The 12,710-nt window shown below is 41.4% G+C and overlaps 1 protein-coding gene across 1 annotated transcript in view; it reads left to right on the top strand.

Moving 5' to 3' along the window:
- LOC104461817 (cytoplasmic dynein 1 intermediate chain 1) overlaps positions 1 to 6,902 on the top strand; it is a gene marked incomplete at both ends in the record, with an annotated part of 47,216 nt that extends 40,314 nt beyond the window's left edge. Inside the window, 3 exons of the mRNA XM_010073536.1 lie at positions 1,061 to 1,174; positions 3,958 to 4,091; positions 6,758 to 6,902. Coding sequence (XP_010071838.1) covers positions 1,061 to 1,174; positions 3,958 to 4,091; positions 6,758 to 6,902 — 393 coding nt within the window. The remainder of the gene's footprint in view (positions 1 to 1,060; positions 1,175 to 3,957; positions 4,092 to 6,757) is intronic.
- Positions 6,903 to 12,710: the final 5,808 nt, after the last annotated feature.

Below are 12,710 nucleotides of genomic sequence, written 5' to 3'. Positions count from 1 at the left end.
TAAGTGTTAGGTCTGCCATTACTTTTAGCAGGAGCAAATGCTAGGTTTATAACCATACATGGAGTTGGCTCTATAGGGACCTCTTGTAAGCTGGTCCTAATTTTCTTTAAATAAGGAAAGTATTAGTGAAAAGTATTTTTTTTCTTTCTGGAGACACAGGTCTTCTATTCATTGGCAACAGAGGCAGAGAAATAAAATTTTTCTTTGCTTGACTTGCGTATGTCTCACCATTAATTCAACAGTGTCATTGTACTGGTCAAAGGGAATTAAATTCTATTGTTCAGTCTGACTGATTTTTCACTCTGGAGATTGCCGAACGTGAACCATCCCTCATATGTCACCATCAGATATCAGATGACAGTTTAGGCTCAAAATATTACCAGGTTCCTTGAAAAAGGAACAGGCCAAGTTTCATTATTGCATACTAAGTGGAATTCAGCCTCCAAGGAGTGACTATGCTATGGTGAACCAGGTGTAACGGCCTAAATTTAGTCACTCCACATTTGTAATGACAGATTTTAAAATATACATTGGCCAGTGCTGGAGAATGCTGATGGTCTCATTCATGTTTTTTAACTGGAGTACATTTGCAAATATTTATCATGGAAGCCAAATTCTAAAATAGTTCAAGTTTTATGCAGCTGTTTTCTTGAGTAAAGTTTTCATTTTTATTCCATTTGGACAATTTCCCTCTCTCTGCCAGTTATTTTCAGTGTCAAAAGCCATCAGTAGAAAGATACATGTCCCTGTGGGTGAAATCTCATCCATATAATTCACTATTTTCGCAGCATTACTCAGATGGGTTGTTTTATTATGAGGAAAATGAAACTTCGAAAACATTTCCACCTCCATAAGATACCTGTTAAAATTAAAAAAAGAAAAAAACTATAAACAAAACCAAACAAAACCCCAATTCCTATCTGGCAAAAACTGAGTCAAGTATTTTCCAGGCATTATGTGACTACTTAATAATTCTTTAAAATAACATATGAGACATGAGAAATTTGTTTGTGAAGATGTGATAATGGCTCTCTGATTTCCAGTGTTAATGTGTTTTCAGCATCCTGTGTATTGCGTGAATGTGGTTGGAACACAGAATGCACACAATCTCATTACTGTCTCTACGGATGGCAAAATGTGCTCCTGGAGCCTGGACATGCTCTCAACTCCACAGGTGGGTTTGTTTTCACCTATACAGGGAAAAAAGCGCCTTCAGTAGAGCAGGATACCTGCTTAATGGAACATAGCTCCTAAAAGCCAAACCCTCACATCCTATACAAACTAGAACCAATGGATGCACTTGAAAGAGTACAGCTTGCTTCCAGCAGTCTCTGCTAAGAGCCAAAACCCATTTCCTTTACCACAAATCATGTAATTATTGTAATACGTTAATACATAGGTCAGTTTCAAGTGAAAATGAAATAATCCATTTTAAAGCACAGTAATTACAGAAGTCACCTGTGGTATAAATTGTACTTACTCTACGGCATTGTTTAACAAATATGGACTAGATTGCACTGCTGCTGAACACATCCTAGGCACTACAGGTTTCCCAGGCACACAGTCAGAAAGCTTACTTTGCTGCCTGTCTTCAGTAGCCAAAGGAACAACCAATGCAAATCAAAGTTTTAGAACTACTTCCTCCCCTCTGGAATGTTTGCCACTATTGTCTTCTCCCCTCCCCCGGCTTCGTATCAGAAATGAAAGGAAACCCAGGAAAATTGCCCAAACCACTAGTGATTATAATAATGGAAACTAAACAAAGAATCTGATGCTGAAAAAGATCTACGTAAAGCATCTTTTAAGTGTTATCTTCTGGAGCAGTACATTTTCTATTCCAATGCATCACTCATTTTTTATACATAATTTCTTTGAAAAAAAAAAAAATACTTTTTACTAAGCATCATGGGATCTGATCTTGTTTCAGAAAACTGTGTAGAAACTCCTCTTAATGATTCCATTAATCATCCATTAATCATGCATTAATGTGCAATTACTATCGAATTAGTTGCTTTGCAGTGTTGACACAAGAGATGGGACTCCTGTGTCCTAACCTTAGCCATCTAAAAGTTAGGTCCGTGTCAAGTCTAAGCTAGTAATTTGAGTTCCCTTTACCATTAATGTAGAGAGAGACTGAGCACTGCTAGAGGCCGACTCATCCCATCCCAGTGTGAAATACCATTTCAGAAGCCCTGGGGTACAGAACTGTGAAATCTTAGGGGCTTCTGGAAGTCATCCCATCTACTCCCCTACTCAAAGTGAGGACAACTTCAAAGTTAGATCCTGTTGCTCATGCTCATCTAAAGCAACAGTATAGGCCTGGTAACTGTGTCCTGGAACTATGAGAAACCAGTAATCTTCTGGAATAGAAGTGGAGGCATCTAAAATGGCCCAGACATCTATGTTTAGGCACCTGAATCCCTTCCCCAGTTTCTCACTTAAGCATCAAGATAAATCCCTCCCTTATGTATTTAGTTACTGGAACATTAAATTTTGAAGCAGAGATTTGTGAACCTTTCCGTTCCAGTACTTCACCACTCAGATGGAATTTCCCTGCTCCAAAACTGGCTTTCAGCAAGGATGGGAACACACCCCACATTACGCTGAAGTTTGGCTCATGGTGATTTAGAAGAGAAAGGCACAGGACTTGACATCACGCTACATGCCATATCTTTAAACTGTGAGGAGTAGGGTGTTGCTGATGTGTGTCAGTCTGAAACTTGCCAAAGACACAGATCCAGAGTACTCATGTACAGCCATGGTATAGGCGCTCGGAGGAGAGGGTCCACCGCAGTATCTGGCTCTGTCTCCACAGAGACACTAAATGCTGATCTCACCCCAGAAGATTTTTACAGAAATATATGGTCCACAGGTGCTCTGCCAAAGCATTTTCCAGGTCTTGTTTTGCCTTTTTAGTAGAACCAAATGTATTTCAAAGAAAAGTATAAACCAAGCAAAAGTATTTCTCTATGGATTTGCAGCCCTCTCTTCTCACAGGGATGCCCACTTTCTTTAGCTTACAGCAAGCAAAAAGCCCTTCTGAGAAGAACACTACAGGCTTTGGCCCTAGAAGAACAGAACCTTAGACATTTTAAACACAGAAAACATATCCACTTAAATAGCTAAAAATGAAAATTGCCAAATTGTTCAGCCCCTTTGTGGATTCTTGGGTTACACCATTTAGGCTGAACAACCAAAAGGTTGTGCAAAATCTGCTCAAAGCATACACAACTTGCAATGGCCACAAACTGTTCACGCTGGTTGTACTTGCAATAGCAAAAATGGGCATGCTGATTTACTTTGAAATGTATCTACCAAATGAAAAAAGAAAATACGCTTGCTGTTTTGTAGCTTAATGGTGGAGTCTAGAGGGAGTGTTTATGGTTACCTCAGAAAATCCCTGAAAAGCAATACTTTGAATGGTGATAGTGACAGGACCCCAACTTTTAATTTTTTTTCTGCAAAGGGACAAATGGCACAGTCTGATAAATGCCTCAGGTGCTATTACACCTGTTTCCTGACAAACAATTGATTTCAAAAATGTTCGTAAATAGAAGGGTATTGCATGTTTTAATAGAGCCTGGGGCTGGCAAGTGTAACCATTAAGGTATTATCTTTAGTTTCTGCACCATTAGATTTTAAATTTTCAACTGTCATCTCTGCATGATTTAAGACGATGAAGCAAAGACCAGTGCTTTCCAGATGCTTTCAAACATGTGACAGACAGCAGCAGGGATGGCAGGAGCAGTGCATCCTAGTGTGTGACACTGCATCTTCTTGCAATGTCCTGTGCAGAAGCGGAAGTCCTGTGGCTGGATGAAATTATTTCTTCTTCCCTTCCTGCTACCTTGTGTAACATTGACAAATTAGTTAGAAAAAATAAAAAAACCACAACAAAACTACAACAGCCAAACAAAAGGATGATCGCAGAATAATAATGAAGACCTGTTTTGGTAGGAGAGCATGGAGCTGGTGTACAATAAGTCCAAACCAGTGGCAGTTACAGGAATGGCTTTCCCAACCGGAGATGTCAATAACTTTGTCGTTGGCAGTGAAGAGGGAACAGTCTACACGGCCTGTCGTCATGGAAGGTGATGTTCAGCATTTTGTACTTAAATAACATTGTGTACCTGCATTGGCGTGAAGTAGCCAACTGTGTGTGGAGAATGTTTCATGTTTTTTCTCTTGGATCAACAGTATCTGTACTGTTCTACTTCACACGACTAGGACAGGAGTCACCTGACTTTGAGCATCTGTGCTACAGCCTGTTATACTGGGGTAGTTGCCCCAGGCTCACTGCATAGTTGGTGGGGAGCAAGGACTGCTTTTAGGGTTTGATTTCCTTTACCTTTTTCAGACATCTGCCTGAAGAAGAGATGACTGGGATCTCAGAAATGCCTCCTTCTCACCCATGAGGTGAGGCAGAGATCTAGACAGCTAGCTGAGATGTAGCTATCTGTGTCTGGGCAGGTCAAATCAGGCCCTAGGAGACAGTTTTGTTGCAGGGTATTCAGGCCTAAACCATTCGTAAGAGATGGTAATCTGCTTTATTTTTTACCATCCTCAGCTCCATCTTCAGTCTCTACAGGCATATATCAGAGAAGAACCACCATGGGCACACTTGCCTGTGAGAAACAGAGCATGCGCATCCCAAGGCACGGCCATCCAGCGCCAGGTATTCCCACGCAGCACTGCGGGCTGCATCTGCACAGCCAGGCTAGAGACTGAGCCCTGCTGGCGCCTGCTCTCCGTGGGCAATTTGGACATGCCCACCCGTTTTTTTTTTTGTTGTACATCCAGGAGCCATGCCACACTGTCTGCCCTCAGTCTGGGATGCCGCCTGGTTTATTTGCTAACAGGGATGTAGCCATGGCATGCCACGTGGGTATGCAAGCTCTGGCTGACCCGCTCCCAGGACTGGTACTCTGTGCTCTCTCACACACAGTGGGCATATCCCTTCCTTGCATAACCCAGGCTGTAGTTCAATACTGCAAGTTCCTTATTTTGCACCCTGTAAATCTGGAGGATGATAGTGGTCTCTGTTAGCTTCTGGTAGTAGTTTCATCCTCTGGGACACCCGAAAGGCTTTTGTAAAGAACAGACTTTTTTCACTGATAGATTTAAAGCTCACTGCCATGCTTCACTAGTTTGCAATATTTTCTGAATTCATATTTTATCATGTTCTGCGGTTCTGTTGACCAAATAGACATCGATACACTGGTTTAAGATTGTAAGGCTTCTATTACACATTCCTAATGTTGTATAAGTACTGTTTTACTTTTTATTTTTAAATATAATTTTTATTTTAAAATATTTTACTGACTGCTGACAGTATTGCAAAGTTGTGTCTATTTAGGCATTATACTGATAGGCTGTGTGGTGGCTGATGGTTTGAATTAGTCTTAGGCTGCTAGGATAAATGAAGCATGCCCAAGGGCATTTCTCACTTCTGATCTTTCAGACATGCCTGGTTTGTTCCTTACAAGAGGAGGAAGGTGCCAGATCCTCTTGTTAGCCCACCTTTTTAGCAAACCTTCTGCTGACCATCGACAAACACACTCCTTTTCTGCTCCTGCCTGTCCTTCCTAGAGCTTTTTGCTGTCATCCCCATTTTATTTCCAGAGGCTCCTGTGTCATTCAGCCCAGCACAGTAGAGAGCCATATGTTATTCTGGAAAAATGTGTCCCAAAGCACAGCAGATACACACGGTGTTCTCAGTGCTCCAGAACTCCCCTTATCCCACTGACTACATGGCAAACAGATGGGGATAAAATGAGAGGTGTGCTTTGTACCCAGCACTGCAGAGGCACTGCAGAACTCATCCCCTGCTTCCAGCACATGCTGCAAGGTCTGACAGGGGAGCCTAAGTGAGGCCACACTGTCATGGTCAACAGGAGAGGTGAAGGGACACCACGCAAGCAATATGAGGGACCGGTTTCCTCCAGTGCAGCTCCTCATCTCTTTGGGTATGCTGTATTCACTCTGGCACAGGGCTGGCAGCCTTGTCAGAGCTGTGGCTATTTTTAATGTATTTTCTTCCATTGTCAATTTTTCTATAATGTAACTAAAAGGGTAATTTCATGATTCCCCTTTCTGTATACACTGTGAGACAGTGCTGACAACTTATCTGGCATAATTTGCTTCTAGGAAGAAGAAAACCACACACGTTCTATCTTAAACAGCATTGTATTTTTCCTTCCTAATAGCTATTCTAGCCTCTGGCCAATGAAATGCACATCTCCCCTTGTTCAAAGTGATGACTGTATGATAGCTGATCACAGGAATAGTTCCTTCACTTCTTGTGAAAAAGGATTTGCTTCCTGGTGACTTGACTGGCTGCTGTGGAAAGTTATTTTATATATTTAAGAGAAAAATAATGGCTCATGATAAGTCATTAACATATTTGCATTTTTATTTTAATGGTTATTCCTTGTGACAATGGCTTACTCAGAGGCATAAGCTATAGTCTAATTATAATTTATAATTATTTTATAATTATACATAAAAGTTATTTCAAGCTACAGTAGTAGATGGTGTATGTAAAAGTGAGTAAGGCAATTCTTCAGAAGTAAGAGAAGGTCTCCCTGTGCTGGATCCTGAGCATTAATTGTGCCCACAGCAGTAAACCTCTGCAGGCAAAGGTCTTGCTGAAAGAAGAGAGATTTACAGACTAAATGGAACTTGAAACAGGAACCTAAGAGCAAAGAAAAATGATGTCAAATCACTCTCTGAATGCAAATGTCTCTTCTTCCTGCAGTAAAGCTGGCATTGGTGAAATTTTTGAAGGCCACCAAGGACCTGTCACAGGAATCAATTGTCACATGGCAGTGGGTCCAATTGACTTTTCCCATCTCTTTGTCACATCATCATTTGACTGGACAGTCAAGTTGTGGACCACAAAGGTGAGAAATTCAAGCTGGGGTGGGATGGGTAATGCTACTTGTGAAAATGCTGTTGTCAGAAATATTTCAATATTGTCTGTATCAAGTCTTACGAATCAATTAATTGAAAGGCTGTGCTCAGAATAGGCATAGTGATAAAATTTTAAGTAAAATATATTACCTACTGTAATTGTGTCAACCATATTTGCCCTGGAGCATACCCTGCCCTTTAAAGGTAGGTTCAGGTGGCCTGCACTTCAGTATTAACCCTAGTGCTGAGCGATTTCACTAGGCAAGGAGATTAGGATGTCTTGTATTGCAAATCATCAAACAATCCATTCAGCACTCCTTGTGCCGGCTAAATTGCAAGGCTAATACTATGCACCATGGTGGTGCAGCAGCAGGATCACTTTCTTCTGATGAAGCAAAAGCAGAAGCACATGTACAACAATGCAATCAGTATAACTCATGAAATTCATTGCTGTAGGAGGCTATGATAGCCAAAAAGTATGACTTGTCACAACTATATTAGACAATGATGGCTGGAAGCAGAGAGCAAATACAGGCTGGAACTTACATTCATGACCACCATGGATCTGTTGCTGACTACTCTATGGACATTTCCCCGTGACATCTTACAAGGAGAGCACTATGAACAGCAGAAATGAATTCACAGTCCTGTGAAGCTCTGAAACCCCAACACCCCATAGAACTAATGAAACCCCAACACCTCATAGGGTAATGACAGCATGAGAGCAAACTGTGGGACAGACTAAACAGACCAAGCTGTTTCATTGTACAGGCTGAGTAAAACAGGAGAATGAGAGATAAAATCCTTATTATATAAGTCATTATAATTGTTATTTTTGTCATATATCAGAGTAGAGGATTTCCTTCCAATTGCCAGGCTTTTTTCTTAACCGTATTTTTATGCTTGTGTTTGGTTCACATCTTGAGCTGCACATGGTGGAGTTCCAGTATTGGAAGCTGACCCCAGTCAGGAAGTATCTCAGCATGTGTTCCTCCAAGATGTCAGGGGCTTGTAGATGCTAGGACAGATGCCCAGCAAATGTAAACACAAAAGTGATCAGACGGGCTCACGTGACAGCCTTGTGCTGGCAACAGAACCACAGTTACCTAGATAATAACTTGAATTAGCTTCCATAGTAGCTTCACAGTGCATTTGTTAATGGTCTGATCCAATGTGCATGCTAATTAACAGGCATTTTTTCCTGATCAACAGTGACCACAGCTCACGGTTTTGTCTTGAGTGTTACATTTTAGGAAACTCATTAAGAAAAGTGCGTGATTTACCTACTTCGCATGTAACCATATACATCAGTGGACCCAGCCTTAACCAATGCAGAAGTGGTCCAGGGGAGTGGTTATGGGCAGGCTGGAATGGGTCTGGGACGGGTCCTAGGTGCGAAATGTTAGAAAGAGCTGCAGGATAACCAAGTGATGGAGAGCTTAGGTGTTAGCTGGTTGGGGCTGGCTAGGCTGTTAGATGTCTGAGATAAGGCAGTCCTGGATGGTGGTAACTGGTGGGAAGGGAATATTGGAGGGTTGAAGTTGAAGCTGAGTAAGAGGAAAAGAATTTGTGGGGCCTGGGGGGAAGATGAAAGGCAGGTATTGAATTCCAAACATACATGTCCAGAGAAGTCTAGGATGGGTATCTGACTCTCAGTTTGAGGATGAACATGGCAATAAGGGCCTCATCCGCCTGCAGTTTAAATGAAATTACATTAAGGGATAATAAGGCCTGTTTTTTATTTTAAACTCTTGGGATTTTAGAAGTTAGCATAACACTAACACAGCATATTTTGGGCACAAAGACACAGCAGTTAGCAATACACAGTTATCCTTGTGAAAGAATTCAGTGCCAAAATGGTTAGGTCAGATTCTGTTCAATACAGTCAATTTTCAAAGAACCAAACCATTTAAATTTCTAACATCTATCAAGCTGTGGCTTATCTGGCAAGAGGGGCTTCCTGAGAAAGCGGTTTGACCTATCTGATGTGAGCTGTGACATGCATGTGACACACCACAGCACCACTCAGAGCTGGAAGCCGTGTTGCTATGTTGGATGGCTTGCTTTCTTCTGGAGCAGGTTTGAGCAGCAGCAGCCCCAGGCTGTGACACTGCCAGCCACTGCCCTGTGAAGACATCCTCTGAGACACCAGACAAGTTCTTGAATTGTGATGAATGTTTTCTTTTTCTTCCAATCTGGCTCTGGCAGAAGTTTCTTTCCATACTGTCTATACTGTCTGGATAATTCTCTTGGCTGGACCTGTTACGTATTTAGAGCTCTCTTTGTTCGGTTCCCATAGTCAGGGACTTTGAATAAACCCATCAGCATGTTTGATTCTCTGAAAAAAAATAGTGGATTGATATGAAGCATTGAGTGCTACTGCTGGTTTATGAGAGCTTTCTGAGAATTGTTTTATTCCTTTGGTTTCTTATTTGTAAATTTAATCTATTAGCATCCAGTGCCATATTGCTTTCCTGCTTCTACCAGTGTTGTCTACTTAATCCTGTGCACATTATCCTGTTCAGTCATGAAATTCAATTCCTTTCTGTTTCACAGGTTCAGAGTCAATGTCCAATGGTAAAGTGAACCATAAAAGCTATGTGTTTATATTGTCTGTTGAGGTTGTGTAGCACCCTGGGGTGCTTACAAGAAAGGCACTTTCATAGCAGGCATTTGACTGATAGATTAAAAGCACCATCTCCCTTAAAAACTCTGTCTTGACATTTTATAATCTGTTTTTGTGGTTAACACGTTTTCTATCCAAAGTCAGTTCAACCAGGTGACTGAGAATAAGATTTTCACCAGCCAAAGAATGAAGGCTTTGTAGATAACACTAATACAAGGTTCACATTATCACCCATCACATTAGCCAATAATTAGATCCCTGGGTGAATAGTAACCAACCAGAAGCAACAGGAAAAGAAAAGGAATTTGCAAAGATAGTCACTTGATAGCCAGGGCATTCCTTGGTTCCTGATGAAGTCAATAGGGCTTTCAACTTGAATTCAGCCTACACCATGTGAGCAAGTCTTGGCTGCAGAGCTGTCAAAGGGAAGTACTGAGGTCAAGTGTCTGCGGAGCTCTGCCCTTAATTAGGTATTGTCTGTAGGATGCTTTGAAGAGGTAAAGTGCTAAGTGGAAATTCTAAGTGTTGTTAATTAATTAAGCACTAATCCTCACAACTAATAGTGTGAGGTTAAATAATGAAATGTAAGTATTGTTATTATTACAGCAGTTGCTGTTTGGAGTGTGAATTTTTAGATATTGTGTCAAGGGACAGGAGGTAGTTTGGAATTGTTAAAGCATAGCAAAACAAGCTAGTTTCAGCTAAACGCTAGAAGATGGCTTGTTTGCTGCTGAGGGAGTTAATAAAGGTCTGGATAGAGAGATGGATTTTGTTAGCTCTTTCATCCTTCATCTCCTTTATCTCTTATCCTTCCATTGAGAGGAGGTGCTAGTGACTCTTTTTCTCCTCTTGCATCTATGCCTAAATCATGCTCAGATGGGCAGCTGACTAGAAGAGAGATTGGAATAACTGTAACAGCATTGCTCTGACCCCATCCATTCTTAACTCCCTCCTAATGTTTAAGTAATGGTGGTGAGTGCCATAAACAGAAGGAGGGACAGAGGTGAACAGACTGGTAGTAGGACCACCACATAACCATTAGCAAGGACTAATAGAGCCAGAGGACATCTGCCTACTCCGTGTCCATGCTCAGTTTTGCCTTACTAGCATGTGCATCAATGGCAGCTCCTTCCTAGTTCCCCTCCTTTGCCTTCTCTTTCTTATGGTCTTCACATGCTGCTCTTCTCTTTTGGTGTCATGCGTTGTTCCAGTTGTGCTTTTTGAGAAACCATGTTTTAAACATCAAAAATTCACATGTCTATCCTATGTGCCTTCACATACATTTTTGTACCTTCAATTTCTTACACCCATCTGTGTGCTGATTATCTTGGTATGACCCAGTCCTCCTGACTCTTGGAGTAAATTATTTTACCTTGCACTTTCGTACCTTCCTATCAGCATATATCTTCAAACTCCACTGGTTTTAATTTTGTCTAGAGGTTGAACACCATCTCCTCAGAGGTCAAGCTGAAGCCTGTCACTAGAGCAATGCAAAGAAGCATGTGGTGGCAGTGTTGCTAAAGATAGGTATCTCTACCCCCCCAGTCCCCTTCCCCAAAAGCCTGTCTGATAGGATCTGATAGGATCAACTTGATAGACCAAACTTACTGTGATGGAAAATGGTGTAGCAGAATGAATCAGAGCATTACATGACTGCCTGGCTTAGTCACCAAGAAAAAAAATGCATTCACAAATGGGCTATTTAAAAAGTTTACTAAAATAACAGGGTCAGGACATCACTTTTTTTAAGATTAAGGACTTACTATTTTTTACATTACAAATACCATATATAAAGATATCTGGTTACTGGCTCACATTTTTTCCTAGTATAATTTCAGTCACATTAAGTGGGTGAGTGAGAGCCTCTTGTATTATAGATAGCATGGCCTGAAGTTAAAGATCCAAACAGACATGTAGTCAAACACATAGTCATGATAAAAGGACAGCAAACTTAGTGAACTATTATAACAACTTGGTGAATTCTCACACATGAAAATCATTTTAACTGTAATTGAAAATGCTGAAATCAATGACTTGATTTAGTGAAGTCCCATGGCAGGTGATTAGAGTGAATCACAGACTGGAGACACTGATGTTAGTGGTTAATGGTATATAGCATGCTTTATGGAAGATGTTCCTATTCCAGTGAATATACAGTTATTTATGAGGAGTGTAGGAGCTCCATGAGAGTATCCCGTAAGCCAGTGGTTTGGGCACGAAGCCACACTGCAAAAGTCTGCCTGAGTAGGACTGGAACATGTGTCTTCCCTAAGGGGAGGAAGTGCTGTGATGATCTTGCCATTTTGCTCTAAGCTGTATCTTGTGCCTGTGAACAACTCTGGTTTAGCTGAAATTAGGATCTTCCCAGAGTAAAGCTTTGATTTTAATGAGCTGACGCTTCCTGATGAAAACCAGTTTTGTCCACTTGGGGCCAGCCCTCCTACTTCTCCAGTTTGTAACAGGATCAGATTGGTCTCCCACAGTGAACTGAACTGGTGAAATGCAGAGGTTACTGATGTACTTTATCTTGCGTACACTTAAGTGTAGATGAGAGCTGGACTCTGTGAAATTTCAAAAGTATCACTGCTTTCACTCTTGAACCTGTTCATTCTTAATGTTATTTTCTAAGCTTTCCTAAATGCTTTGGGCCATATTCAGTCTTCTCACATCAGCATGTAAAGCATTTTATATGACTCTTACTGCATATGAAGTTGGATCCTCCTGGATCCTTTATTATTTAGGGATTCCATACTTTGGTTTCTTATGCAGACACTGGAAACAAGTAATTGAAATGCATACATTGGGCATCTCTTGGAGGTACCACCATTACTTCCCTCCACTGACTACACAGAAGCCCAGGTCTGGCAGCTTTAGACAATCAGTTGTTGGAGCTTGTGATGGCTTTCTGGACAGCAGGTTGCATCTAAACTGCCAGATATGGCAGCACTTCTGAGCTCCTGGGTCTGTCCTCCTATTCTGACTTCTCCCAAACCACTACCAGGAAGGAATCAGCCTCATTGTCCCACACCACACGCACACAGCTACACCTTGATTTTGCAGCCAGAAAAGCTAAGGCACAAGCAGAAGAAAGCCAGGGTGCACTCTGACCAGATGCTAAACCAAACTGTAAGGGTGTCAGGACCTTTGGCTTTCTGCACCCCACTGAATCTGG

This window comes from Pterocles gutturalis, unplaced genomic scaffold, assembly GCF_000699245.1.
Source record: "Pterocles gutturalis isolate BGI_N339 unplaced genomic scaffold, ASM69924v1 scaffold21702, whole genome shotgun sequence".
NCBI classification, from domain to species: Eukaryota; Metazoa; Chordata; class Aves; order Pterocliformes; family Pteroclidae; genus Pterocles; species Pterocles gutturalis.
This window is presented reverse-complemented; position numbering and strand designations above follow the sequence as displayed.